General features: G+C 33.4%; 1 protein-coding gene across 6 annotated transcripts in view; it reads right to left on the bottom strand.

Annotated features, from left to right (window-relative positions):
* Positions 1 to 14,563, bottom strand: part of SENP6 (SUMO specific peptidase 6) — a 109,310-nt gene that overhangs the window by 65,082 nt on the left and 29,665 nt on the right. For 3 of the 6 annotated variants that reach the window (XM_077770213.1, XM_077770187.1, XM_077770207.1), the window contains exons 4-6: positions 11,718 to 11,860; positions 10,644 to 10,748; positions 5,878 to 5,898 (exon numbers count right to left, since the gene is read on the bottom strand). In XM_077770213.1, the coding sequence (XP_077626339.1) occupies positions 5,878 to 5,898; positions 10,644 to 10,748; positions 11,718 to 11,860 (269 nt within the window). The remainder of the gene's footprint in view (positions 1 to 5,877; positions 5,899 to 10,643; positions 10,749 to 11,717; positions 11,861 to 14,563) is intronic. The other 3 variants (XM_077770200.1, XM_077770223.1, XM_077770191.1) reach the window with 2 other exon arrangements.

Consider the following 14,563-nt stretch of genomic DNA (forward strand, 5'->3'; position numbering starts at 1 on the left):
TCAGTGTGGAGCCTGACACGGGGTTCAAACTCACGAACTGTGAGATCATGACCTGAGCCAAGATCAAGAGTCGGATGTTTGACTGAGCCACGCAGGTGCCCTTCCTATTTAGTACTTCTAATCCCTAACTCCATCTTATTATTAAAATTATACTCATGCTTTGTTTTCATCTTTTGTAATTCTTTACCTTATAGATTGTTAATTTGTCGGATTCTTAGAAACAATATAGTAGAAGTAGGTTTAATCCAACCAACTTGTCCTTTACTAAATATATTCAACCTGATCACAATTACTGTAACAACTGATAGATTTCATGTTTTCATTTTTATTAGTTGTTTTTTAATATTTGTATTTATTATTTGTTTCCTCTTTCCCCCTATTTTTACTGTTTGCACAATTACTATTCATTTGTTTCCCTCCCTAATTAATTTAACAAATAGTACCTTTCGTCTCTCAACCTTTATTCCAATTACAATTTCTGTTAACATGTTATCAAGATTACAAACATTTATTTAAACAAGATGTTCTACTGCATCCCTAATGAGAGGAGGTCTTTAAAAGCCTATTACTGCTACCCCTACCAATTCTCCTCCCAGAAAAAGGACTTAAGATTTCTTTTATTTCTACCTTTCTACCTCTTCAAGCCCCACATTTTGCTGAGACAGGTTTGATATGTAGTCACAGACTACACTGATTTTCCTTTGCAGTACATTGATATTTGGAAAGTGGAACATGCTTAGCTTTAATTGAATTCCACTGATTTAAGGTTCTTATTGTACCAAATTATAAATCATATACAAAAGATTGCTTTTTAAAACCTCTCAAAGATCTGGGGCACCTGGGTGGCTCAGTCAGTTAAGCATCCAACACTTATTTTGGCTCAGGTCATGATCTCACGCAGATCATGAGAATGCACCCTGCATTGGGCTTGCATTTGACAGCACAGGAGTCTCCTTGTCTCTGCCCCTCTGGTGCACACACATACACATACTCACTAAAAATCAACATCTGACTTTCGATTTTGGCTCAGGCCATGATCTCATGGTTAATGAGTTCAAGCCCTGCATCAGGATCCATGCTGACAGTGTGGAGCCTGCTCTCAAAATAAATAAATAAACTAAAAAAAAAAAAAAAAAAAAAAAAAAAAAAAAANCCTAGCTGCCATGGCCAAACCCACATTTTATAACGTTTTCTCCTTTGCTCCCCAAACTCCAGTCATAGTGGTCATTCCTTCTATTCCCTGAACACACTAAACTCATTTTTGCATTACTATCTTAGCACCTTCCCTTCCCTATTTGGAAAAGCTATCTCTGTGATCATGGCATGCTGACTCTTCATTTGGTCCTTGCTTAAAATGTTAGCTTTCTATTAAAAAGTTTCTCTGAACATGTAATCTAAGGAAACCATACTGTCACTACTGTCACTCTCTATAATATCCTCTATTTTACTCTTTACACAGAACTTATTTCATTTTTACTTGTTCATTATCAGTCTTTGCCCATAAAAATGTAAACCACAGGAATACAGGGATCTTGTCTGTTTCGTTCACCACTATAATCTTACGCCTAGAACATAGCAAGCACTTGATAAATATTTGGAATGAATAAACATGTATATCTAAAAGGCAATATGCAGTCCCGAGTCCATTTATCAGGTCAAATAACTGTATAAACATTGCTGTACAAGAATGATACTGCTGATAAAAACTGAGGCACTACTGCCCACCATGCAAAATTTCAAAATAATAATTTTTCATGAATATCATAATTCAGGCATTTAAAGGCACTTGCAGGGGCTCCTGGGTTACTCAGTGTCAGTTAAACATCCAACTCTTGATTTCTGTTCGGGTCATGGCCTCATGGTTGCGGGATTAAGCCCTGTATCCGGCTCTGTGCTGAGCATGGAGCTTGCTTGGGATTCTCTCTCACCCTCCCTCTCAAATAAGCATTAAAAATAATAATAAAGACACTGTAAATTTGTTTATATTTACTGATTGGACATCCTGGTTGGAAACTGAATATACCCAGACTCTAGTCTGCTTACTCTCTTTCTTCCTAATCTTCTAAGGTTTCCGTATTCAATCACTATTTTCTTTACAATATGTTTTATGTGGCAAGTCATTCTTCTCTTCATTTATTCTTCTTTAAAAACAAAAAGTCTATTGCTGTTCTCAAATATTTACTCTCCTAAACGAACTTTAGCATTAATTGGTCAAATTTTTTAAAATGACAACAAAGTCACTGAGATTTTGTCTAAAATTGCATTTTATTTACTTTAAGGAGTAAATCCAATCAGGAACGTAATATATGCCTCAGAGTAGGTCTTTAGATATATTTATAAAGACTTTATAACTATTAACTTTATTACTGGGTATTTAATTTTAATTGTTGCTGTGAATATAATTTTGGTCTCTCCAATATATACTCCAATGGATCAGAGGTGAATGAAGGAAACTATTAATACTATTAGTCTTGCAGCCTATCATCTTGCTCAACTTTATTATTTCCAAGGTTTCAGATGACTCTTCTAATTACAAGGAAGATAGTATCATCTGACTATAATTTTATTTTCAGGTATCTTTACACAGCAGTTTATAATACTATCATAAATTGGTACTACCTCTCTGAACAAGTTAGTAGCACTTATCAAGAGCTTTAAAAACATCTGTGACCTAGTCCAAAGAATCCTTTCACAGAGATTTATCTTAAGAGATTCATTTAGAAATTTGTACACAAATTTGTTCTCGTGTCATATGTCAGAGTAATGAAATAATGAGTAAATAAATTTCCAATACCTGCAGGATTACCTATTATGCATTCATTAAAAATCATTTTTAAAAGTCAACTTAGGATGCCTGGGTGGCTCAGTTGGTTAAGCGTCTGACTTCAGCTCAGGTCATGATCTCATGGTTCGTGAGTTCGAGGCCCACATAGGGCTCTGTGTTGACACCTAAGAGCCTGGAGCCTACTACAGATTCTGTGTCTCCCTCTCTCTCTGCCCCTAATATGTTTGTGCTGTCTCTCAAAAAATGAATAAATGTTTAAAAATGTTTAATAAATAAATAAATAAAAGCCAACAGTGACGGTGGAAAATGTTAACACTGTATTTATGTAAAAATTCAGAATATGCAGCTGTACTTTTATTATGATTCCACATGCATTAAGTATATTAAAAAGCACACAGGAATAAAACAGTGGAAAGAAATGCATCAGGATCCTAATAATACAATTTTCTATTTTGAGAGCCTTCAGGAAATTATAAAATCTCTGTAATATCTGTACTTCAAACACACTCTTTATATAAACATTCCTGATATTTCACATATGTTCTTTCACTATATTCTATTCATCTTTGTATTTTATTATTGCTTCAAAATTCTCTACAAGATCCACATACTTTTTACATTAATAAATAAGTATTTTTAAAAATTTTAAACTTGAAAATCACTGTATGCTTCAGTTTTATAACAGGTCAACAGATTCTTTATCTAGGGAGGAAAAACTGTTCTAATACCAGGTTAAATATTACAGGTTGCTGGTGCTACCAGATACACTGTATTTACAACCATCTGTCCATGAGTCAAAAAGGAATTCGAGTCATTCAAGTTGTAAAAGTCACCTAAAACAACAATAACAACATGGCTACAATTTTTGAAGCTTGCAAGCTCTAGATATTAATACTGCTATTGATTATTTATTCCAGCTTATTTTTTTAATTTTTTTTTAATTTTTTTTTTAATTTATTTCTAGGAGAGAGAGAAAGACAGCGTGAGCAGGGGAGGGTCAGAGAGAGAAGGAGTGACAGACTCTGAAACAGGCTCCAGGCTCTGAGCTGGCAGTCAGCACAGAGCCCGACGCGGGGCTCAAACCCACGAACCGCGAGATCAGGACCTAAGTGAAAGTCGGACGCTTAACCGACTAAGCCACCCAGGCACCCCTATTCCAGCTTATTTTTAAACATAAAGCACACCTCATTGTGCCCAGTGTACAAATGAAAAAAAGTCTAGAAAAGACTAACCTTCCACAACTATTTAATTTTTGTTTATTAGATAAACCATTCTCTTATAAATAAATCATTTAGTTCAAAAATTTATAGTCTCTCATGTGTTGAGGGATAAAGATAAAGGACCTTCTAGTACTCTTTAAGGATCAGAAAAAAAGATATGGCTTAGTGTTCACAAGAAGGGAACAAAAGGGCTTCTGTGAAAAGAATTCACAAAGTAAAATGTACTGACACAAAAGTTCTCAGCCTATCACTAACAAAGATAAACACAAAATAATTTTAGATAAGGATCCAAAGATTAATAACGATGCTGCTGAATAAAGCCCTCAGGTATATTCATTACAAGCTGCTGCTTCATATCTAATCCCTGGCAGTAATCTTAGTACAAGAGACTGACAGAATTTCAAGATCTATTACATTTTTTCCCCAATATCTATTACTACTACAGAAATTTCAAATTTTATAGTTTTATCAGTTTGAAATAATCATCTCACTGCTTCCCACAAATCTCCTTTAAAACTAGGCAAATATTATCCTCATTTTACAGTAAGTTATGTGCCTACTGATATTGCTAGTTACCTAATTCCACATCTTCTGACTCCCATTCCAGTATTATTCCAACAAGAATGTAAGCTCCAAGAGGGTAGGGGTTTCTATCTGCTCCTAGAATAGTGCCTGGCACATAAAGTCATTGAAATATTTGCTGAATGTATCAATGAATAAATTTCCACTACAGAAATATGCATAAGCCAAAACAGTGCAAAAAATCAGTATAAACCCTCCAAAGCTACAATGCAAAAGAGAATAATCTAAGATCTGCATATTAGATTAGAATATTAGAGTACTTATTTTATCTAGTATAGCATACAGGAAAGTATATAAAACAAGTCTGTTTTGCGTATGATTATATAAAGAGTTAAATGTATATTCTTTAGCAATTATATTTTTTAAATCTTACTAGTGGCTTTTCAAAAAATATGTAGCACTTACAAGTGAAAAATTTTAAAGATATAATGACTCATCTATATCTGACAGAAAACAATGCTTTCTTCAAAGAGAAAAACAAACATGAGAAAAGAATTTTTCTTCCCCAGTAGATAGTAAAATACCTGCACAATGCATTCACCTAAAACATGTAAGAATTGTGAAGTATTTCAGAATTTGAAAATATGCCTAAATTTTTTGCTGATAGGATCTTTATATTTCAGAACTGTGGTGTTCACTAAGGAGGAATATATGCACTTTATAAAATAACAGAAATTGTCCTCTTTGCTTTCTATACACCTTTAAAGACACTACAGAGTTAAAAGTACATAATTAAATGATTGTGCATTCTTAATAATGTTTTTTTAATTATTTACATCATTCAAAACTTCTGCTAAAGGATATATGCCTGTCAATGTTATAACAAAGTGAACAATCAGCGATCATAAAATTCTGTTTTGGGTCAGAATAGGAATACACTGATGTTTAGAGTTTTAACTCCATGCTTAAGGCATTCTAGTTCCACTTTCCGTCAACTCTATCTAGTAAAGCATAAAAACAAAAGTAAATCTGTAAAATATAACAAGAAGATTTTAATGCTTTAACTGAAAACAACTTTACTAAGGCATTAAAATATTCTACTTTTAAAAGGAAAGTAGTCATATCAACATAAATATATAACTATATTGAGAATTATGGTTAACACTACCCACATAAGTCAAATATCATGTTCTATCATCATCGTTTCCTTTTATTAAAATAATTAATAAGCTTTATTATTCATTCATTATTCATCCATTGATGAACTCAATGGATATTTTTCATAGCATATAAATAATTTGGTATCTTACTGTTATATCCATGCTCTAATTTCATCAATATTAAGCTTACCTTTCCTTTTGGTCCAGACTGCTTAAAACATGAAAAAGAAAAAAAATGTAAGAGGCAAGACCTCATTTTTGATATATCATTGTAGTTTAGTAACTGCGGTCAATAAGGCAAAATTGTAATGTGATTACTTTGTTTTAAACACATATATAGGTTATATACTAAATTTTGAATCTTGTCAGATAAGTATTTTTCAGTTTTTGTTAATACAGAAAATAATTTATATCTAAACATATTTAAGAAAAAAGGATGTACGAAGATACTGATTCTTGAAAGAGCTTTATTTAACCATCAACCATCTGATGATAGGTTATTTTAGAGTAGTTATGTAAAGAGTCTTCAAAGAACAATAAAATTTCCTGACAGTTATAAATTTTTAGTAGTGCCAATTCTGTTAACAGGTGTGATAATTAGCCTCTGAGTAAGAAAAAAAAATTTTTAAGGTTGGAACTTTTGCATAAAAGTCATTGATTAAATACAGCAGAGCCATAGATTAAATACAGCAGCATACGGTTTTAGACACAAGGAAAGGCCTAGGATTTAAAATCATGGCCTTCAATCAAAAATATAATTTGTAACAGGTCCACCCTTCGCCACATCCATGGAAAACCTAAAAATCTATCAATATCAATTACTCAATAGTAAAATTACAAAAACCTTTAAATTAGAGTAACATTCATATCCTAGAATTATTATAAAATGAACAAAATATTCAGAACCATAAGCAAAACATAGTTTACAAACTCTGAGTCTTCATATAAACTCACATTCCAATAACGTGGAACAAACAAGTAAAATATCAATTATTTATTATAAAATGAACAAAATATTCAGAACCGTAAGCAAAACATAGTTTACAAACTCTGAGTCTTCGTATAAACTCTCACATTCCAATAATGTGGAACAAACAAGCAAAATATCAATCATAGTGAATTAACGGGAAAAAATGGTAACGTGGTTTTATACGACACTGAAAATATTCTTATTTAAAAAAAATTTTCAATAGTAAAGAATCATAAGCTTACATGAATACCATATTTGAAGTTTTATCTTTATTATTAAAAAAAAGGATAATCTCTATAAAATAAATTTATGTTAGAAAAATGACAAAAACGTGATGGAATATTACCATACCCCTCTTAAAGTCAATAAAACATAAACATGAAAGTTTAACTAAGTCCAGCTTATCTTATATATCTATTTCTTCTGGAGCTTTATATCCAGGAAAAGTAAAATGAAAACTGAAAATTAGGCATCAATACCTAATACAGCCCTTTCTAGCTCTACCCTGTTGTACCCAAGAAGCGAGAAGAGTTTAGTAGTCTCTCAATTTTGTGTTTTAAACTCACCTGTATAGAGTAAAGAAAAGAGGTAGAAGACAGAGCAGCAGTAGAAGAAACAGGTTTGGTTCTTTCCAATAAACCAAGGGAGTTAGGAAGAAAACAAAAAACACAAAACAAAAAAATATATACATATGCCCATGCTCACTTCTCTTATCTTTGAAGAAAATGTGTTTATTATGATAAGATATCTAATTTCTAAGTGACTATACTTCTATAAAATTCTAATATGTGTTTATTATGAAGTCCTGCTATGGAGGAGCATACATATTAAAAAAAAAAGAAAAAGCTTTAAAAAAAAAATGCATAGGGAAGCCATTATTAGTAATGTAGGACTTTGTAAAAATTTCAACTTACATTCTTGTTGGACTATTTCATTCTTGAACTAGTGCTGTACTAGTGTTCTTAAAAATTTTTTAAAGGAAGGAAAAAAGAGAAACTGATTGATTCTGGTATCCATGACCTGATTTAAGACTTCAAAAATTCTTTCAAAATGGTGCTTTTCATTAATAATTAAATCTTATTCCAGGAGCCCATTTTCCCATTTATGGATTATATATGCTTTTGTAGACATTCAGTTTCCCCTAAGGTCCTGACAAGTCTTTTCACCTATCCTTAATAAAGAACAAAAACAAAAATAAGTGAAAATGTAAATAAAACATAAACCAGTAAATGTGCTCTTTTAGCAAATCTCATTGAAGTCAGAGGTGGAGATGGTATATAGAGTTATACAGACTTTTTAATTTCTGCATTTTCCATACTAAGACTACCTTCCTTCATCACTATGAGTATACAGACAACTTCTCTTTTAAATATGACTTATATTAACATTTGTATAGCAGTAAGAAAATAGATTGAAATCCTAATATTCTCCCAAAGAGTAGTTATAATAATACTAATCTGATCAGATATCTTAACAATCTTCATTGCACTCCCTTTGGATTAAAAAGGTGTGATTTACCTGTTCCCCTATCTTACTAAACTAATTATCCAAAATGCAGGTCTGACTTACTTTCAAAAGACAAGTTATACCACTCTCCCCGAGAGGACTATGTGTATGAATTATCAGCTTATGGCATTTCCTTTAATTTCAAATTAAGAATTGAGAAAATAAGAAAAATTAGGAGAAACTACAAAAGCCAGTAAAAACCAGGGTGCACACCACATCTGAAGTGTGACAACTCTGCCAACACAACACTACAAAGGTTTGGTAGTAACCATTTTGGTGAAACCTTTCTTCAGGGCATTGGAGATGGGGTTCCTACTACATGGAGTGTTCTCTTCCAACGAGTATACTCAAAAGCTTCTTTAGGGCACTTAGATGGCTCAGTCGGTTGAGTGTCTGACTCTTGATTTTGGTTCAGGTCATGATCCCAGGGTGTGTGAGATTAAGCCCTGTGATGGGCTCCGTGCTGACAGCACAAAGCCTTCTTGGGATTCCTCTCCCCCTCTCTCTATGACCCTCCTCTGCTCTCACACGCTCACTCTCTCTCTCTCCCTCCCTTTCTCTAACCTTTAAAAAAAAAACAAACCGCCTTTAATACTTCCTTTGTGAATTCTTCACTGCCCCCTTCTCTATAAACAGCACGACGCAAACTGTGTCTACTACACTACACTTACCATGTAATCATTTGTTTACTTGTCTTTCTGTCCTCCACCCTAATCAAACCTGAGCTGGAAGGCAGCTTTGTTATATTCACCTTGGACTACTCTGTACCTCATCTATGCCTGGTATGTAACACAAAATCACTCACTGATTTTGAAGGAAAAAATTGGAAAAACTCTCAGTGACCTGTTTTTGAATGTCAAAACCTTTTTAATGACAATCACACTTTAGTAAAAATAAGAAATGTTTATTCTGTCAGTAAGAGACAAACATAAATAGAATCTGTCCTGCTGACATGACTTTTCAGTTTTGCGAACTGCCCCTAGTTGTTAAGAACAAGTATTTTCATTCAGAATTGTTTCTCTAAATACAAACTAATTCAAATTTGTTTTATTAAGGAAACAATATTTTACTAGTAAATGTCATTTCCTACTAACAGAATCTAACCTTTCATGCAGAACGATAATACATATGCAAAGTATAATAGGTGCCAAGACCTAGAATAAAACAAAACACAAACCAATTTCCAAACTGAAGTCAGTTTTCTTTACATTAACAATGATAAAAGGAGGTATGGAGAGAAGAGGTCACACTACAAATAACTCCAAATTAACAAGTTCAGAAGCAATCATAATTTTGGTTGCAAAATATTTCACTTAATTATAAATTATAGATGAGTATTTCAACATGGACCACATTTCAGAAAAAAGACAAATCTTTGTCACCAATGGATTCTATCAGGGTGTGAAAATAATGTCTCTCTCCTTTTTGCTAATAATTACTCTCCTTTTATTATTTATTCTCATGTCTGTGCCACATGTTGGCTAGAGACCTTGATTTGTGTACTTTACAGTAAGATAAGCCAAGTTTTTGGTATGTGCAGTAATTTCTCTTTTGGTCTTTTTAGTTGTATTCCTCAAATACCTTATGTAAAAACTATGATAAAAATAATACATTTAAGCAAAAGATTTTATTTTCTGCAAGTATGGGAAAGATTTAAGGTTTTTAAGTTGAAAATTTATTATACTATAGCAAATCTATGTACATAGCAAATATAGCAAGGGTTTCTAAGAGTCAGGACACATTTACTGAGTGAGCAACAATCTAGATTGATATTTTTTAAAAATGAAGAACATATGCACCAAATCTTTAAATTTTACTATTTATAAAAACATTTTACACAACTATTCATAATGCAAAAATTAGATTATTTATTTTACTGTTGGAGCCTAAGAATTTCCTAGTCAATTGAAACGGACTCAAAACTGAAATTCAACTGAAATTTCATAACCATTGGTTATGAACAACCTCTAAAGCATTTAAAACACCAAGCTTTCCCCACTGTTACTTTTGTTATTTCAAGGTTCAAGTATTACTTTCATGATCAATGAGAACATCCAAATCTACTAAAACTATTAAAACACAAAATTATCTCAAAGTTAATAATGTGATTTATTTTGAAGCTATGAAATCCAAAAAATATTAAAAAGAAAGGAAGCTAATAACTAGCTTTACTTATCAGAGCAAAACTACCACTTGAAGATTTCTTGTCAAATGCTGTATGGTCAATGTTGTAAAATCAGATTAATTTAACTGGAATATAATGTAAGAAAAAGGCTTTTATTTATGTCTCTATTCACAGAATGTGGTTTATTCAAAAGCAAATATAAGAATAAAATTCTAGGACATCTCCTTACAGACAACAGAAACAGAGTAAAGTTCCCCAAAATAAAAAAGTTGGTTAAAGAAGAAGAAAAAAACAGTGAAAAAGTGTTAAAGAGGACGGTATGTATACTCTAAACAAAGGCAATTAGAATCCTTACCTTTGGGCTGCTGTTTTTACAAGTGATGTCTGTACATTAGCATGTTGAAAACGTCTACCATGAACTACAGTTCCTGAACATACTGATGCACTTTGTGCATTTTCACTGCAGATGCAAGAAACAAAGAATAATTTGAAGAGAGGAAAAATTACATAAACCTATGCAAAATAAATCCTTTCAAATCTGAACACTAAAAGCTACACACACAAAAAGCTTCATACTAAAATATGTATTTTTATAGATCAAACCAACTATGTTAAATTGTCCATCAGTTTTCCACTTTCTGAATTTGTCTCTGAAATATTTCTAGTACAATTCATGAAAGAAGATAAAGAGTAGAACACTAGAATATAAATCAGGAATCCAAATGAATGTTTTGTACTGTAAGGTATCCTATAAATTAATTCAAATATATTTTTTCTTATTCTCTGTTAGGGACTATAAATAAAAAAAACTTTTAAACTACGTTACAAAGATTTCTTATATGTCAAAATAAAAATCAAATGCACTAANAGTCTCAAATTCTACTTCTGACTCTGCCACTGACTTCAAGGTTACTTAGCCTTATGTACCACAATTTTCTATCTATAAGTTGACAAAACTGAAATTGAAACAGTGCTTTTCAATCCAGTTTCTGGAAGGTATAACAGCACAATCATATCAGTAAAAGTAGTTCATTATGACAACCACTAAGGATTATATCTAGAAGAGAAGAGAAATTAAAAAAAAAAAAAAAAAACNCCTGATTAAGTGTCCCCTAAAAGAGACATGACCACTCTACCCTCCAGTGTCTTCTACTTCTAATATTACGACAAAATTTTACTAACTATACGAGAGGAAGCTCATCTTATGAAATCCCACTCTACTGGAACTTTTCTTGCAATATTTTTATTCAGAACCAAAAAAATCACTGCAATCAATCCTAATCCCCAAATTCAAAGCAAAGAGTTCACACCCTCTACCTCTTGGCACTGCTAAAAAAGTCAAAGTATAGGCTGAGACAACTGACCACAAAGGAAGTTAATTTTTGGTGTCAAACCCTTTATCTGTAGGACTGTGTAGAAGTGCCTATACCTCAATTTCTTATTGTTGCTCAACATGTTAAGTCCAATGGAGTTGCCTTTCAAAGGTTTTAAACTGTCAGCCTTGTTTCGTTTTGCACATGTCTTCCAGGGATCACCAGAACTGGTCGGAACAATTTCAGATTGACGATTTACCTGTAAAAAGATCCATAAATGTTAAAGAATCAATAAACACCATAATATGTTTGAAAACCCACTTATTAACAAAGCTGTAAAAATAGTACCAGCTATTGGAGATGAGAGAGAAGGATGACAGTGGCATGAATTTAAGAATAATAATTAAACTGTAATACTTTCTTTCCTAAAGAGAACACAAATATGTAGGAACATGGGTGTTTATATTATTTTTTCTTCATTTAAATGTCTCCAAGAGTATTTAAGATAATTAAAAGAGAAAAACAGAAGACATGAAGGGTAGACTATCTGCAAACAGCTCTTTCCTGAGGTAAAGAAAAAAAAACATTTCCCCTGCTGCTGCTATTTGTAGGACAAGTACAGCCAAATGGAGTAGTCATCATTTCAACTTGTACAAGGACTTTGGCCTTAACATCAGAGTTTCTATACAAACACAGAAACTGAAATGTCTTGATACTTTCATTGTTGCAAATGATAATATAGAACATATCAATAATCACTTTGGGGAGATTACAATGATTGACAATAGGATGGCCCATTCCTTGGAAAGTTCTTTTAAACAAAGACACCTACTCTTACTACATTCATCTCATCAGACATTTAAAGTTGCTTTCAGACTCATAAGACAAAGGTCCTCAGTTCTTAGTGATGATTTACCTAAAAACAAGATTTTCAAAATCATTCATATTTATTATTCTTAAGTTTTTTTATTTTAAATGTTTATTCAATTTAGAGAGAGAGAGAGAGAGCGCATGCACAAGTGGGGGGTGGGGGGGAGGCAGGGGCAGAGAGAAGGAGACACAGAATCCGAAGCAGGCTCCAGGCTGTCAGCACAGAGCCTGACATGGGGCTCGAACCCACAAACCATGAGACCAGTCTGTGAGCTCAAAGTCGGAAACCCAACCGACTGAGCCACCCAGGTACCTCTCTTATTTATTTTTGAAATGGTAGCCTAATATTTTTCACTCATTTACAAGAAAATACAGCTGTAGGAAGATACAAACTTGGCTTTTATTCCCCAATTGATTTCTGCAGAAACCTAACAGTTCCCTAAAAAATATCTCACAAAAAAGTCCTCCTGAGGACAGAGTACATTGTGCCAACACTATTCTTATTTTTAGGCATATCTATATTACCAAATTCCAAGAAGATCTTTTTTTTTTTTCCTAATTTATTTCTGAGAGAGAGAGAGAGAGCGTGAGCAGGGAAGGGTCAGAGAGAGAGGGAGGCACAGAATCTGAAACAGGCTCCAGGCTCTGAGCTGGCTGTCAGCACAGAGCCAATGCGGGGCTTGAACCCACGAACTGCGAGATCATGACCTGAGCCGAAGTCGGACGCTCAACTGACTGAGCCACCCAGGTGCCCCCAAGAAGACCTATTTTTGACACACTGCTTATCACTTTCTCCTCCTTGAAACATTCTGTTACTTCCTAATCTTTTACAGCCATGTGCTTCTGACTCCTCCATTTCTGGTAATGGCACAGTAAGTAATGCAGATCAATATACTTCTACCCTCTGAAAACAACTAGAAAAAAAGCTGGACAAAATGCAAATTAAAAAAATGTATGTCTGACACATATGAGGACTCTGAAGGCAGTGAAGAATTAAGAACTAAGATCAGGAACAAGAAACCCAAGAGATCTGAGCCCAGATTTGTATTTTCCCCGGAGGCATCTACTAATTCCAAAGGATGCAACTGAGAGGCTAAGTCTGAACTTCTGACAGTGAGCTAGAAGACAAAAAGATGCAGATCGTGAAGGGCCTCATAAACCCTCAAAATTTGGATCACAATTATAGCCTATGAGTAACAGCCTTCATACAGATTGAAATCCAGCTTCTAATCATCTCAACCTTCTGTTCAATTAAGGAAGTTCTCAAATGTTTAGTGTAAATCAGAATTACCTGAATGGTTTGTTAAATTGCTGTGTCCAACCTTTTACAGTTTATTCTTATTCATTAGGTCTAGAGTGGGCCTAAGAATCTGCATTTCTAGCAAGTCTCCAAGTGATGCTGCTACTGCTGATCAGAGAACACATTTAAAGAACCACTGGATTAAGGTGATCTGAGATTGAGATTGCTAATGCTCCTAGTAACAAGCCAAAAGTAAATATATTTCACTTCGAAAAAATAATTTTCTAGGCCTCCAACTACCTCTGTGATTTTTCATATGCAGTTAACATTCATAGCAGGCTCAAAGAAATTGGACAACGTGGTCAAAATCAAGGGAAACAATTGAAAACGGGTGAAAAAACCCATAGGGGATAAAGATAATGTGATTATCACACTCTTTCATTTCTGTTAGAAGAATATCATCTCTTTTGCATTTGGTGAATAGCATTATTGTGAAAAAATAACAATTTAGGAATCAAACAGACTTGTCTCTTTCTAGCCAGGTAACTTTCCTTGTAGTCATAGGGTTATTTCATGCATTAAAAATATATACAAATTGCCTAGCCCTGCAATGGGCAGATAGGTAGGAATTCAGTAATCAACAGATCCTACTCATTTAGAAATGCAGGTATCCTCTCTTAGCCCAACAACTGGTCATTAAGACGCATTCATCTGAGAAAAATTAGGCCTATCCAGTCATTGTGACCTAGGCCTTCTCCCATGTTATTTTGAAAAAATGCCCTAAGTCAATGAATGGTTCTCAAAGTGTGGTTGCTGGACCAGCAGAACCAGCATTGTTTACAAACATTTAAA

This window comes from Crocuta crocuta, unplaced genomic scaffold (assembly GCF_008692635.1).
Source record: "Crocuta crocuta isolate KB4526 unplaced genomic scaffold, BGI_CrCroc_1.0 scaffold270, whole genome shotgun sequence".
NCBI classification, from domain to species: Eukaryota; Metazoa; Chordata; class Mammalia; order Carnivora; family Hyaenidae; genus Crocuta; species Crocuta crocuta.